General features: G+C 48.2%; 1 protein-coding gene across 3 annotated transcripts in view; it reads right to left on the bottom strand.

Moving 5' to 3' along the window:
• Positions 1 to 14,637, bottom strand: part of exoc6b (exocyst complex component 6B) — a 209,576-nt gene that overhangs the window by 141,279 nt on the left and 53,660 nt on the right. For all 3 annotated transcript variants that reach the window (XM_071379107.1, XM_071379109.1, XM_071379108.1), the window contains exon 7: positions 6,731 to 6,913. In XM_071379107.1, coding sequence (XP_071235208.1) covers positions 6,731 to 6,913 — 183 coding nt within the window. The remainder of the gene's footprint in view (positions 1 to 6,730; positions 6,914 to 14,637) is intronic.

Genomic DNA, 14,637 nt, shown 5'->3' with positions numbered 1-14,637 from the left:
AGAGGGATGCAGACAGCGAGGACGAGTGGAAGGAGAGAAGAGGAGACTAGACTTATGTCTATCAGTCAGGACAGGGGAGGTAGTAGGATAAATACAGCAAGTCAATACAACTTGAGCAAGTCAACATCTAACATTAAAGAAGTCTTGAGGTATTGCTCGCCTGTGGTTGAGTACCTTATGATAAGCTGTAGACCACACTATCTACCAAGAGAGTTCTCATCTGTATTATTCGTAGCCGTCTATTTACCACCACAAAACGAAGCTGGGACTAAGACCGCACTCAACCAACTCTATAAGGCCATAAACAAAGAAGAAAATGCTCACCCAGAAGCGGCGCTCCTAGTGGCCGGGGACTTTAAGGCAGGCAACATAAATCAGTTTTACCAAATATTTAACATAATGTCACATGTGCAACCAGAGAAGGAAAGAAATCCTAGACCACCTTTACTCCACACACAGAGACACATACAAAGCTCTCCCTCGCCCTCCATTTGGCAAATCTCACCATAATTCTATCCTCCAGATTCCTGCTTACAAGCAAAATTTTAAGCAGGAAGTACCAGTGACTCGCTCAATATGGAAGGGGGAAGATGACGCAGATACTACGCTACAGGACTGTTTTGCTAGCACAGACTGGAATATGTTCCAGGATTCATCCAATGGCATTGAGGAGTATACCACCTCAGTCATCGGCTTCATCAATAAGTGCATCGACGACTTCCTCCCCACAGTGACCGTATGTACATATCCCAACCAGAAGATTACAGGCAACCTCTTCATTGAGCTAAAGGCTAGAGCTTTCAAGAAGTGGGAAACTAATCCGGACACTTATAAGAAATCCCGCTATGCCCTCAGACGAACCATCAAACAAGCAATGCGTCAATACAGGATTAAGATTGAATCGTACTACACTGGCTCTCGGATGTGGCAGGGCTTGAAAACTATTACAGACTAAAAAGGGAAACTCAGACGCAAGCTGCCCAGTGACGCGAGCCTACCAGACGAGCTAAATGCATTTTATGCTCGCTTCGAGGCAAGCAACACTGAAGCATGCACAAGAGCACCAGCTGTTCTGGATGACTGTGTAATTACGCTCTCGGTAGCAGACGTGAACAAAATCTTTAAAACTGGTCAACATTCACAAAGCCGCTGGGCCAGATGGATTACCAGGACGTGTACTCAAAGCATGCACGGACCAACTGTCAAGTGTCTTCACTGACATTTTCAACCTCTCCCTGACCGAGTCTGTAATACCTACATGTTTCAAGCAGACCACCATAGTCCCTGTGCCCAAGGAAGCGAAGGTAACCTGCCTAAATTATTACTGCCCCGTGGCACTCTCATCGGTAGCCATGAAGTGCTTTGAAAGGCTGGTCATGGCTCACATCAACAGTATCATCCCGGACACCCTAGACCCACTCAAATTCACATACCGCCCCAACAGATCCACAGATGACGCAATCTCAAGCGCACTCCACACAGCCCTTTCTCACCTGGACAAAAGGAACACATCTGTGAGAATCAGCATTCAACAAGCTCATCACTAAGCTAAGAACTCAGGGACTAAACACCTCCCTCTTCAACTGGATCCTGGACTTCCTGACGGGACGCTCCCAGGTGGTAAGGGTAGGCAACACGTCTGCCATGCTGATCCTTAACACCGGGGTCCCTCAGGGGTGTGTACTTAGTCCCCTCCTGTACTCCCTGTTCACCCACGACTGCATGGCCAAAAATGACTCCAACACCATCATTAAGTTTGCTGAGGACACAACAGTGGAAGGCCTGATCACTGACAACGCTGAGACAGCCTATAGGGAGGAAGTCAGAGACCTGGCTGTAGTGCCAGGACAACAACCTCTACCTCAATGTGAGACAAAAGACAAAAGGAGCTGATCGTGGACTACAGGAAAAGGAGGGCCGAATAGGCCCCCATTAACCCCGACGGGGCTGTAGTGGAGTGGGTCGAGAGTTTCAAGTTCCTTGGTGTCCACATCACCAACAAACTATCATGGTCCAAACATACCAGGACAGTAGGGAAGAGGGCACGACAAAACCTATTCCCCCTCAAACGCTGAAAATATTTGGAATTTGGCCCCCAGATCCTCAAAAAGGTTCTACAGCTGCACCATCGAGAGCATCCTGGCCGTTTGCATCACCGCCTGGTATGGCAACTGCTCGGCATCTGACCGTAAGGCGCGACAGAGGATAGTGCGAATGGGCCAGTACATCACTGGGGCCAAGCTTCCTGCCATTCGGGACCTACACAATAGGCAGTGTCAGAGGAAAGCTGATAAAATTGTCAGTGACTCCAGTCACCCAAGTTATAGACTGTTCTCTCTGCTATCGCACGGCAAGCAGTACCGGAGCACCAAGTCTAGGTCCAAAAGGCTGAACAGCTTCTACCCCCCAAGCCATAAGACTGCTTAACAATTAATAACATGGCCACTGGATAATTTACATTGACCCCCCCCCCCTCCCTTTTGTACACGGCTACTACTCGCTGTTAATTATCTATACATAGTCACTTCACCCCCACCTACATGTACAGATTACCTCAACTAGCCTGTACCCCTGCACACTGACTCGGTACCGGTGCCCCCTGTTATAGAGTCTCGTTATTCTTACTGTGTTACTTTTTATTTTAGTCAACTTGGTAAATATTTTTCTTCTCTCTTCTTGAACTGCACTGTTGGTTAAGGTCTTGTAAGTAAGCATTTCACGGTCAAGTCTACACTTATTCGGCACATGTGACAAAATAAAGTTTGGTTTGATTTTGAGGTAGTAGGAAAAATACAGCAAGTCAATACAACTTGACCATTTGACCTTCTCTAAAGGGTAGAGGGGTTGACTGGGTCACTACACTAGTGGGCATTGGGGACGCTTGTTCTGAACAATCACATAGACAAACAGACCCCATCCTGTCTATAGCTCTGTGGAATACCGTTTCTTAGCTGTTATAAAAGCAAGTTGGAAGACAATACCAGGCTTTCATGTACTGACCTAGGAACACCACCAGTTTAGAACAGCACTGCCTTGGGACAGGAGGGGAAACACACACAATAAGAAAACAAACACAGTGGAATGTTTTTTTTTTTGGGGGGGGGGGGGTTGGAGTAATTTAACAACCCCAGGGAAAGGGTCAACGGTCAGTCAAGGCTAGGGCAGAGGTAGGTGGGGAGTATGGGAAATAACAGGGGGATAAGAACAGGGTGAAAACAGGGGGTTAGGGTCAGAAGGTAGTGACCAGGGGTCAGAAGGTAGTGACCAGGGGTCAGAAGGTAGTGACCAGGGGTCAGAAGGTAGTGACCAGGGGTCAGAAGGTAGTGACTAGGGGTCAGAAGGTAGTGACTAGGGGTCAGAAGGTAGTGACCAGGGGTCAGAAGGTAGTGACTAGGGGTCAGAAGGTAGTGACTAGGGGTCAGAAGGTAGTGACTAGGGGTCAGAAGGTAGTGACTCGGGGTCAGAAGGTAGTGACTAGGGGTCAGAAGGTAGTGACTAGGGGTCAGAAGGTAGTGACCAGGGTCATGCCTTTGTTAGAAAGGTTGTCAAAAACGTCTGGAAGGAGATCACAGAAGAGGTGCCACCCTGCCCTAGCGTCCCCCCTTCCATCCTCTTCCTCCGCAGCCCTTACCCTTTGTTCTCCCTCCCTCCGCAGTCTCTTGCCCTAGCCTTGACTGAGCCCTTACCCTTTTTGTTCTCCCTCCCTCCGTCTCAAACTTTATGTACTCTTCCTGCCTTACCCTAGGCCAACATCTCAGCCTGGCACGGGAAGAGGTGTCCTGCCTACCTCTCACCTCTGCCATCTCTCTTTCCGGCTCAGACCAACAGGCTCCGGAGCCAGCTTCTACCCCCCCAAACCATAAACCTTAATGAATGGTTACCCAGACTAGCTTCACTAGCCCTATCTGTACACTCAGTATAGGGCTGCACGGTAAACCAAAACTTCTGTACTTTTTCAATACTAATAAAAAAAGCATAAACTGGCACACACCCAGATAAAATGATTTAGTTTAGAGGTGCTGACTAACAGTGAATATTGTAAGCTATAAAAACAAAGAATCACACACTATGTATAAAACTCCCAGTAATTTATTGGGTAAAAAAGAAAAACGTTTTGGCATCACTGTGCCGCCTTCTTCTGGAAATTAAATGAAAACAATAAATGTATGTTGATGTTAATTTTATGCTAATCCCAATCATAACATCCTACTATATTCAACATGATGTAAACTAATGCTAACAGCCTCCTATATTCAATTTGTATGCTAATGCTAACAATAGCCTACTATATTCAATATGCTGTAAACGAATGCTAACAATAGCCTAATAGATTTAATATGTAAACTAAAGCTAATGCTGACAATAGCCTAATATATTCAATATGATGGAAACTAAAGCTAATGGTAACAGTAGCCTAATATATTCAATATGATGTAAACTAATGCTAATGCTAATAGTAGCCTACTATATTCAAGATGATGTAAGCTAATGCTAATGCTAATAGTAGCCTACTATATTCAAGATGATGTAAGCTAATGCTAATGCTAATAGTAGCCTACTATATTCAAGATGATGTAAACTATTGTCTTAATAGTATCACTCAATTCATTCTAATCAACCTAACAATTATGACACACCCCTCATTGTCATTGGTTGCACTAAAATTGCACTGTTGTGTGTAAATAACCTGGTTCAAGCATTCATGACGTCACCCTGAAGAAGACACAGTGATGGTGAAACGCTGGTGTTTATACATAGTGTGTTTTTATAGCTTACAGCTTTTTCAACACGAGAACATGAAAAACGGGTCGGGTACTAGAATTTTTGTTACTTTCTGTACTGTCAAATGTGTCTCTCGGATCAACTCTGTCTATCGGCGCAGCCGGAAATGGAAGGGAACAGATTGCTTGTCATCTGTAGCCCCATGAAATCAGCCAAAACCAGCTCAATAAATCAATGCACACCCTCCTATTGTATTTGGCGCGTTGACAAATAAAATTTGATTCGATTCACCTGGCCTCGGCCCGTCCCTGGCCCTCTCCCCTGGCCTCGTCCCGCCCTCTCCCCTGGCCTCGTCCCTGGCCCTCTCCCCTGGCCTCGGCTCGCCCTCTCCCCTGGCCTCGGCCCGCCCATCGCCCTCTCCCCTGGCCTCGGCCCGCCCATCGCCCTCTCCCCTGGCCTCGTCCCGCCCTCTCCCCTGGCCTCGGCCCGCCCATCGCCCTCTCCCCTGGCCTCGGCCCGCCCATCGCCCTCTCCCCTGGCCTCGGCCCGCCCCTCGCCCTCTCCCCTGGCCTCGGCCCGCCCATCGCCCCTGGCCTCGGCCCGCCCATCGCCCCTGGCCTCGGCCCGCCCATCTCCCTCTCCCCTGGCCCGCCCATCGCCCTCTCCCCTGGCCTCGGCCCGCCCTCTCCCCTGGCCTCGGCCCGCCCTCTCCCCTGGCCTCGGCCCGCCCATCGCCCTCTCCCCTGGCCTCGGCCCGCCCATCACCCTCTCCCCTGGCCTCGGCCCGCCCATCGCCCTCTCCCCTGGCCTCGGCCCACCCATCGCCCTCTCCCCTGGCCTCGGCCCGCCCATCGCCCTCTCCCCTGGCCTCGGCCCGCCCATCGCCCTCTCCCCTGGCCTCTCCCCGCCCATCGCCCTCTCCCCTGTCCTCTCCCCGCCCATCGCCCTCTCCCATCACCCTCTCATGTGACGCCGTAGCCAGTATACACCTCAAAATAGTCCTAATTCATCTAAAATAACTACATAAATCTACCATTAATCTTGATGTTGTTACCGAGGAGATCTTTTTTTTTTACACTTACCTAAGATGTTTGGTGCATATTTGTCAAGTGGTGAAGTGTAGTTGTAAGATTACTGTTGCCAAACAGGAGAATGCCCTCTGTCTCAGTCCTGGCACAGGAAAGAGGGAGAACGCAAAGACAGAGAGGGGGGGGGGGGTTCTCAAGGGGGTAACAGAAGTTTAAAAGGAGGGAGCAGATGGAGAAGTGAAGGGCATGAGAGCGACAGTGTTGGAGGGGTCACCAAGTAGACCAAGGTTTTGATATTGTATTGATCACCGTTTCGTATTGATCACCGTTTCATATTGATCACCGTTTCGTATTGATCACCGTTTCATATTGATCACCGTTTCGTATTGTATTGATCACCGTTTCATATTGATCACCGTTTCGTATTGTATTGATCACGTTTCATATTGATCACCGTTTCGTATTGATCACCGTTTCACATTGTATTTTAATGTTGTGCTACTGTGATCAGGGCACCCTTCTGAATGAGATCCTGGTCTCAATGGGTTTTCCCCTGAAAAAATAAAACTCACACACAAACCCCCCCCCAGAGACACAGAACAATCCCCCCCACTCCTCCCCAGAGACAGAACAATCCCCCCCACTCCCCCCCAGAGACAGAACAATCCCCCCCACTCCCCCCCAGAGACACACAAACAATCCCCCCCACTCCCCCCCAGAGGCACACAAACAATCCCCCCCACTCCCCCCCAGAGGCACACAAACAATCCCCCCCACTCCCCCCCAGAGACACACAAACAATCCCCCCCAGAGGCACACAAACAATCCCCCCCACTCCCCCCCAGAGACACACAAACAATCCCCCCCACTCCCCCCCAGAGACACACAAACAATCCCCCCCACTCCCCCCCAGAGACACACAAACAATCCCCCCCACTCCCCCCCAGAGACACGCACACAAACAATCCCCAAACAAGTACCTCATCTTCATCCTCCTCATCCTCTACATCCAGTACTCCAGAGTCTTGTTCAGACATTGGGCTGCTGCCCTGTCCGTCAATGTCAGTCCCCGCCCCTAGTCCCGCCTCCTTCCTCAGCCGTCGACCAACCGCAGCTCTCTGTTGGAGTGACACAGCGCTATCCAGAGAGCGCTGGACCTGGGCCTGGTACAAACACACGCACAAATGTAAATAAACACACAACAATCTTCAAGATACAAAACAGTTGACAGATTACATCACCCATCATCCTCTCTTCCATTTCACCTCAAAACAAAGCACCATCCTCTTTCTACCATCCTCCACTCTTCCCAATACTCCAACCATCCTCTTTCTACCATCCTCCACTCTTCCCAATACTCCAACCATCCTCTTTCTACCATCCTCCACTCTTCCCAATACTCCAACCATCCTCTTTCTACCATCCTCCACTCTCCCCAATATACCAACCATCCTCTTTCTACCATCCTCCACTCTTCCCAATACTCAAACCATCCTCTTTCTACTATCCTCCACTCTTCCAACCTCCACTCCTCCCAATACTCCAACCATCCTCTTTTCACCATCCTCCACTCTCCCCAATATGCCAACCATCCTCTTTCTACCATCCTCCACTCTTCCCAATACTCCAACCATCCTCTTTCTACCATCCTCCACTCTTCCCAATACTCCAACCATCCTCTTTCTACCATCCTCCACTCTTCCCAATACTCCAACCATCCTCTTTCTACCATCCTCCACTCTTCCCAATACTCCAACCATCCTCTTTCTACCATACTCCACTCTTTCATCCGCCACTCTTCCCAATACTCCAACCGTCCTCTTTCTACCATCCTCCACTCTTTCATCCTCCACTCTTCCCAATACTCCAACCATCCTCTTTCTACCATCCTCCAATCTTCCCAATACTCCAACCATCCTCTTTCTACCATCCTCCACTCTTCCCAATACTCCAACCATCCTCTTTCTACCATCCTCCACTCTTCCCAATACTCCAACCATCCTCTTTCTACCATCCTCCACTCTTCCCAATACTCCAACCATCCTCTTTCTACCATCCTCCACTCTTCCATCCTCCACTCTTCCCAATACTCCAACCATCCTCTTTCTACCATCCTCCACTCTTCCCAATACTCCAACCATCCTCTTTCTACCATCCTCCACTCTTCCCAAAACTCCAACCATCCTCTTTCTACCATCCTCCACTCTTCCCAATACTCCAACCATCCTCTTTCTACCATCCTCCACTCTTCCCAATACTCCAACCATCCTCTTTCTACCATCCTCCACTCTTCCCAATACTCCAACCATCCTCTTTCTACCATCCTCCACTCTTCCCAATACTCCAACCATCCTCTTTCTACCATCCTCCACTCTTCCCAATACTCCAACCATCCTCTTTCTACCATCCTCCACTCTTCCCAATACTCCAACCATCCTCTTTCTACCATCCCCCACTCTTCCCAATACTCCAACCATCCTCTTTCTACCATCGTCTACTCTTCCCAATACTCCAACCATCCTCTTTCTATTCATCCTCCACTCTTTCTATTCATCCTCCACTCTTTCTATTCATCCTCCACTCTCTCTACCATCCTCCACTCTCTCTACCATCCTCCACTCTCTCTACCATCCTCCACTCTCTCTACCATCCTCCACTCTCTCTACCATCCTCCACTCTCTCTACCATCCTCCACTCTCTCTACCATCCTCCACTCTCTCTACCATCCTCCACTCTCTCTACCATCCTCCACTCTTTCCACCTCCACCCCCCAACCCCTCTTCAATTCCAATAGTTTTCTTTATATTTCCCAAGGAACAGAGCAAGGTTCAGCTGAGAGAAGAAACAGAACGGTGACGGTAGAAAGGTCTGAATAGGTTGGAGAAATATACAGCTAAACAGAAGCTTCTATATGACGACGCCTATGTCACGGTCTACGTCAAGGCTTTTGTCAACGTTAGAAGTTCGATAATTAAGTAACTTCAATTGACTGAGTGTCAACAAGGGAATTCCCATGGTTAAGAAGGGGAGACTCCATCTCTGTATCTCTCTCAGTCTCCCTCGCTCGCACATAACCAAGTCATTAAGCCCTGTCAAGTGGTTAAATAGGTAGGAACCTTTGTTTGGTTCCTCTTTGTTTCCTAGAAGGACCCGAGTTCGGCGTTGCACTTCAACCTAACCTCAAGTGTGTGTATGTGCGTCAGAGAATGCTCAGAATGTTCCACAAGCGACAGCTGCAGGTCAAAAAGCTGACCGCTAACCTTTTGTGGTCGGCTACTGAATGACGAGTTGTTGGAAAACAGAGAACTAGAGTCCCCTAGCTGGTTACTGACGTCACTAAATATGATGTTGGAGAACAGAGAACTAGAGTCTCCTAGCTGGTTACTGACGTCACTAAATATGATGTTAGAGAACAGAGAACTAGAGTCCCCTAGCTGGTTACTGACGTCACTAAATATGATGTTGGAGAACAGAGAACTAGAGTCCCCTAGCTGGTTACTGACGTCACTAAATATGATGTTAGAGAACAGAGAACTAGAGTCTCCTAGCTGGTTACTGACGTCACTAAATATGATGTTAGAGAACAGAGAACTAGAGTCTCCTAGCTGGTTACTGACGTCACTACATATGATGTTGGAGAACAGAGAACTAGAGTCCCCTAGCTGGTTACTGACGTCACTAAATATGATGTTGGAGAACAGAGAACTAGAGTCTCCTAGCTGGTTACTGACGTCACTAAATATGATGTTAGAGAACAGAGAACTAGAGTCTCCTAGCTGGTTACTGACGTCACTAAATATGATGTTGGAAAACAGAGAACTAGAGTCCCCTAGCTGGTTACTGACGTCACTAAATTTGATGTTGGAGAACAGAGAACTAGAGTCCCCTAGCTGGTTACTGACGTCACTAAATATGATGTTGGAGAACAGAGAACTAAAGTCCCCTAGCTGGTTACTGACGTCACTAAATATGATGTTAGAGAACAGAGAACTAGAGTCTCCTAGCTGGTTACTGACGTCACTAAATATGATGTTGGAGAACAGAGAACTAGAGTCTCCTAGCTGGTTACTGACGTCACTAAATATGATGTTGGAGAACAGAGAACTAGAGTCTCCTAGCTGGTTACTGACGTCACTAAATATGATGTTAGAGAACAGAGAACTAGAGTCTCCTAGCTGGTTACTGACGTCACTAAATATGATGTTGGAGAACTAGAGTCCCCTAGCTGGTTACTGACGTCACTACATATGATGTTAGAGAACAGAGAACTAGAGTCACCTAGCTGGTTACTGACGTCACTAAATATGATGTTAGAGAACAGAGAACTAGAGTCCCCTAGCTGGTTACTGACGTCACTAAATATGATGTTGGAGAACAGAGAACTAGAGTCTCCTAGCTGGTTACTGACGTCACTAAATATGATGTTAGAGAACAGAGAACTAGAGTCTCCTAGCTGGTTACTGACGTCACTAAATATGATGTTGGAGAACAGAGAACTAGAGTCTCCTAGCTGGTTACTGACGTCACTAAATATGATGTTGGAGAACAGAGAACTAGAGTCACCTAGCTGGTTAGTGATGAGGAAAAGGGCAGGGGGAGGAGACAAAGAAAGGGGGATGATGGTAAAGGGGACAAGGACAGAATGAGTAAAAGTGGGACACCTGTCTGTTTTTCTGACAGGGAATTATTTGTCAAATAAGGAGCTTTGCGAGACAAGACACTCATCACACAATGTGTGTGTGTGTGTGTGTGTGTGTGGTAACTAGATACAGGTGGTCAATCTTGTTCCACTCCATAGACAGAGAAATGTGAGACGTACTACTGAAAATTCACCAGTAGACCTGAACTTTCTCCTACTGAACTTAGAGGAAAAAAGAACGAACAGAGAGAGAACGGAGAGAGAGAACAGCGAACAGAGAGGAGAGAGAGAGAACAGAGGAGAGAGAATGAAGAGACAGTCACTGCATGTCAGAGAGATGAAATTTGAGGAGAGAGGAGGAGGATACCTTCCAGGAGAAGGACAAGGAGATGACAGAACTGATGAAGACAAAAAAAAAAGGAATTAAGAGCAAGTGAGTGAAGAAGGGAAAAGACGTGTGCATAATTTGGACATGAGCGCTCCAGTTCGATCCCCCCAACTCCCTCCTCCCTCGTCTGAACCCCCACCCCTCCTCCCTTCTCTCCTCCTAGTAGACAATAGCCCCATTATGAGAAGGCCTAAATGGACGCTACTATTTATTTTCAGAGCCTACGTCCCAAATGACACCCTATTCCCTATATAGTGCCCTACTTTAGACCAGGACTGGCACCCTATTCCCTATATAGTGCACTACTTTAGACCAGGGCTCTATGGGGTAGTTAGAGGAATTAAAACAATTATAGAAAATCAGAGTCAGTCCATCCATCCCTGTGCGTGTGTGTGTAGTGTGTGTGTGTGTGTGTGTGTGTGTGTGTGTGTGTGTGTGTGTGTGTGTGTGTGTGTGTGTGTGGACGAACAACCTACTGCTATTAGTGGTCTGGTATGATGGGGAAGTGATGGAGTGACAGGAAAGCAGACAGATGGTGAAGGAATGGAGAGGTAGAGGAGAAAAGAAGGGAAGGAAGAGAGGAGAAGAGCCCCAAAGAAAAGAGAGAGTGGCCTCAAACACACACACACACACACACACACACACACACACACACACACACACGCCAGAGAAAAGAGAGAGCGTAGTCCTAGACATATGGAATCGAGCCGTTCTATTTGAGCTATTCTGAGGTTACTAGAGTTTAACTGTTGGTCTCCAACCACACAGCCAAGATTCCACTACAGCTACAGATCCGTCCCAAATGGCCCCTATTCCCTATCTAGTGCACTACTTTAGACCAGGGCTGGCACCTAGGGAATAGGGTGCCAGCCCTGGTCTAAAGTAGGGCACTAAATAGGGAATAAGGTGCCAGTCCAGGTCTAAAGTAGTGCACTATATAGGGAATAGGGTGCCATTAGGCCCTATTTGTCTGTTCAAAGCGTAACTAACCAGCTCTAGGGTCAGATTTCAGCCTGGTTCAGGATGTGTGTTGAACAGGGTCTCTAACGGTTCAGGATGTGTGTTGAACAGGGTCTCTAACGGTTCAGGATGTGTGTTGAACAGGGTCTCTCTAACGGTTCAGGATGTGTGTTGAACAGGGTCTCTAACGGTTCAGGATGTGTGTTGAACAGGGTCTCTCTAACGGTTCAGGATGTGTGTTGAACAGGGTCTCTCTAACGGTTCAGGATGTGTGTTGAACAGGGTCTCTCTAACGGTTCAGGATGTGTGTTGAACAGGGTCTCTAACGGTTCAGGATGTGTGTTGAACAGGGTCTCTCTAACGGTTCAGGATGTGTGTGTTGAACAGGGTCTCTCTAACGGTTCAGGATGTGTGTTGAACAGGGTCTCTAACGGTTCAGGATGTGTGTTGAACAGGGTCTCTCTAACGGTTCAGGATGTGTGTTGAACAGGGTCTCTAACGGTTCAAGATGTGTGTTGAACAGGGCCTCTCTAACGGTTCAGGATGTGTGTTGAACAGGGTCTCTCTAACGGTTCAGGATGTGTGTTGAACAGGGTCTCTCTAACGGTTCAGGATGTGTGTGTTGAACAGGGTCTCTCTAACGGTTCAGGATGTGTGTTGAACAGGGTCTCTCTAACGGTTCAGGATGTGTGTTGAACAGGGTCTCTAACGGTTCAGGATGTGTGTTGAACAGGGTCTCTAACGGTTCAGGATGTGTGTTGAACAGGGTCTCTCTAACGGTTCAGGATGTGTGTGTTGAACAGGGTCTCTCTAACGGTTCAGGATGTGTGTTGAACAGGGTCTCTAACGGTTCAGGATGTGTGTTGAACAGGGTCTCTAACGGTTCAGGATGTGTGTTGAACAGGGTCTCTCTAACGGTTCAGGATGTGTGTTGAACAGGGTCTCTAACGGTTCAAGATGTGTGTTGAACAGGGCCTCTCTAACGGTTCAGGATGTGTGTTGAACAGGGTCTCTCTAACGGTTCAGGATGTGTGTTGAACAGGGTCTCTCTAACGGTTCAGGATGTGTGTGTTGAACAGGGTCTCTCTAACGGTTCAGGATGTGTGTTGAACAGGGTCTCTCTAACGGTTCAGGATGTGTGTTGAACAGGGTCTCTCTAACGGTTCAGGATGTGTGTTGAACAGGGTCTCTAACGGTTCAGGATGTGTGTTGAACAGGGTCTCTCTAACGGTTCAGGATGTGTGTGTTGAACAGGGTCTCTCTAACGGTTCAGGATGTGTGTTGAACAGGGTCTCTAACGGTTCAGGATGTGTGTTGAACAGGGTCTCTCTAACGGTTCAGGATGTGTGTTGAACAGGGTCTCTAACGGTTCAAGATGTGTGTTGAACAGGGTCTCTAACGGTTCAGGATGTGTGTTGAACAGGGTCTCTCTAACGGTTCAGGATGTGTGTTGAACAGGGTCTCTCTAACGGTTCAGGATGTGTGTGTTGAACAGGGTCTCTCTAACGGTTCAGGATGTGTGTTGAACAGGGTCTCTAACGGTTCAGGATGTGTGTTGAACAGGGTCTCTCTAACGGTTCAGGATGTGTGTTGAACAGGGTCTCTCTAACGGTTCAGGATGTGTGTTGAACAGGGTCTCTCTAACGGTTCAGGATGTGTGTTGAACAGGGTCTCTCTAACGGTTCAGGATGTGTGTTGAACAGGGTCTCTCTAACGGTTCAGGATGTGTGTGTTGAACAGGGTCTCTCTAACGGTTCAGGATGTGTGTGTTGAACAGGGTCTCTCTAACGGTTCAGGATGTGTGTTGAACAGGGTCTAACGGGTCAGGATGTGCGTGTTGAACAGGGTCTCTAACGGGTCAGGATGTGTGTTGAACAGGGTTAGATTAAGGCTAAAAGGAATACTTCCTAGTTTTACTACAATTAATGCTGCTGCTATTTCTACCGTTAGTCCTCTACCGACACCTAGAGGATGAGAGGGGAATTGCACCAGAGAATACCTGAACGGTGCTTTGGACACGTATGTAGGATCCCTCTCTCTCTGCCTTTCACTATCCCACTCTTCTCACCCTTTACCTCCCTCTGCAACCACCTTATTTCACCCATAATGCTGTCCACAAACACACACACTCTCTCTCTACCAGTGACAGCACAGCTAAACACACACACAACTGTCGCTAGTTGTGTGTGTGTGTGTGTGTGTGTGTGTGTGTGTGTGTGTGTGTGTGTGTGTGTGTGTGTGTGTGTGTGTGTGTGTTGTTGGCTGGGCTATACAGGAAACCTTGTTTAGGAGCCGTTTTATCAGGACAATATGTTGAGAGAAGTACAACACTGGTTCACTAACCGCCGTCCTCTTTACTTTGTCTCTGTTAATCAGATGCAGGTGCTTTTACCAAGCCATTTCTGGAGAGACACACACACTGCAGGAGACACTAATACTTCTATCGACACATACTTCAACTGTCCTTCTGTTCCCCGAGGCCAAGTGGAGAGAGACGGCTGGGAACGAGGACAGAGACAGAAGGGAGGGAGAAAGACAGAAGGGAGAGAGAGACAGAAGGGAGAGAGAGACAGAAGGGAGAGAGAGACAGAAGGGAGAGAGAGACAGAAGGGAGAGAGAGGGGGGAGAGAGAAAGACAGAAGGGAGAGAGAGAGAGGGGGGAGAGAGAAAGACAGAAGGGAGAGAGAGAGAGGGGGGAGAGAGAAAGACAGAAGGGAGAGAGAGAGAGGGGGGAGAGAGAAAGACAGAAGGGAGAGAGAGAGAGAGAAAGACAGAAGGGAGAGAGAGAGAGAGGGGGGAGAGAGAAAGACAGAAGGGAGAGAGAGGGGGGGGAGAGAGAGACAGAAGGGAGAGAGAGAGAGGGGGGAGAGAGAGACAGAAGAGAGAGACAGAAGGGGGAG

This window comes from Salvelinus alpinus, chromosome 31, assembly GCF_045679555.1.
Source record: "Salvelinus alpinus chromosome 31, SLU_Salpinus.1, whole genome shotgun sequence".
NCBI classification, from domain to species: domain Eukaryota; kingdom Metazoa; phylum Chordata; class Actinopteri; order Salmoniformes; family Salmonidae; genus Salvelinus; species Salvelinus alpinus.
This window is presented reverse-complemented; position numbering and strand designations above follow the sequence as displayed.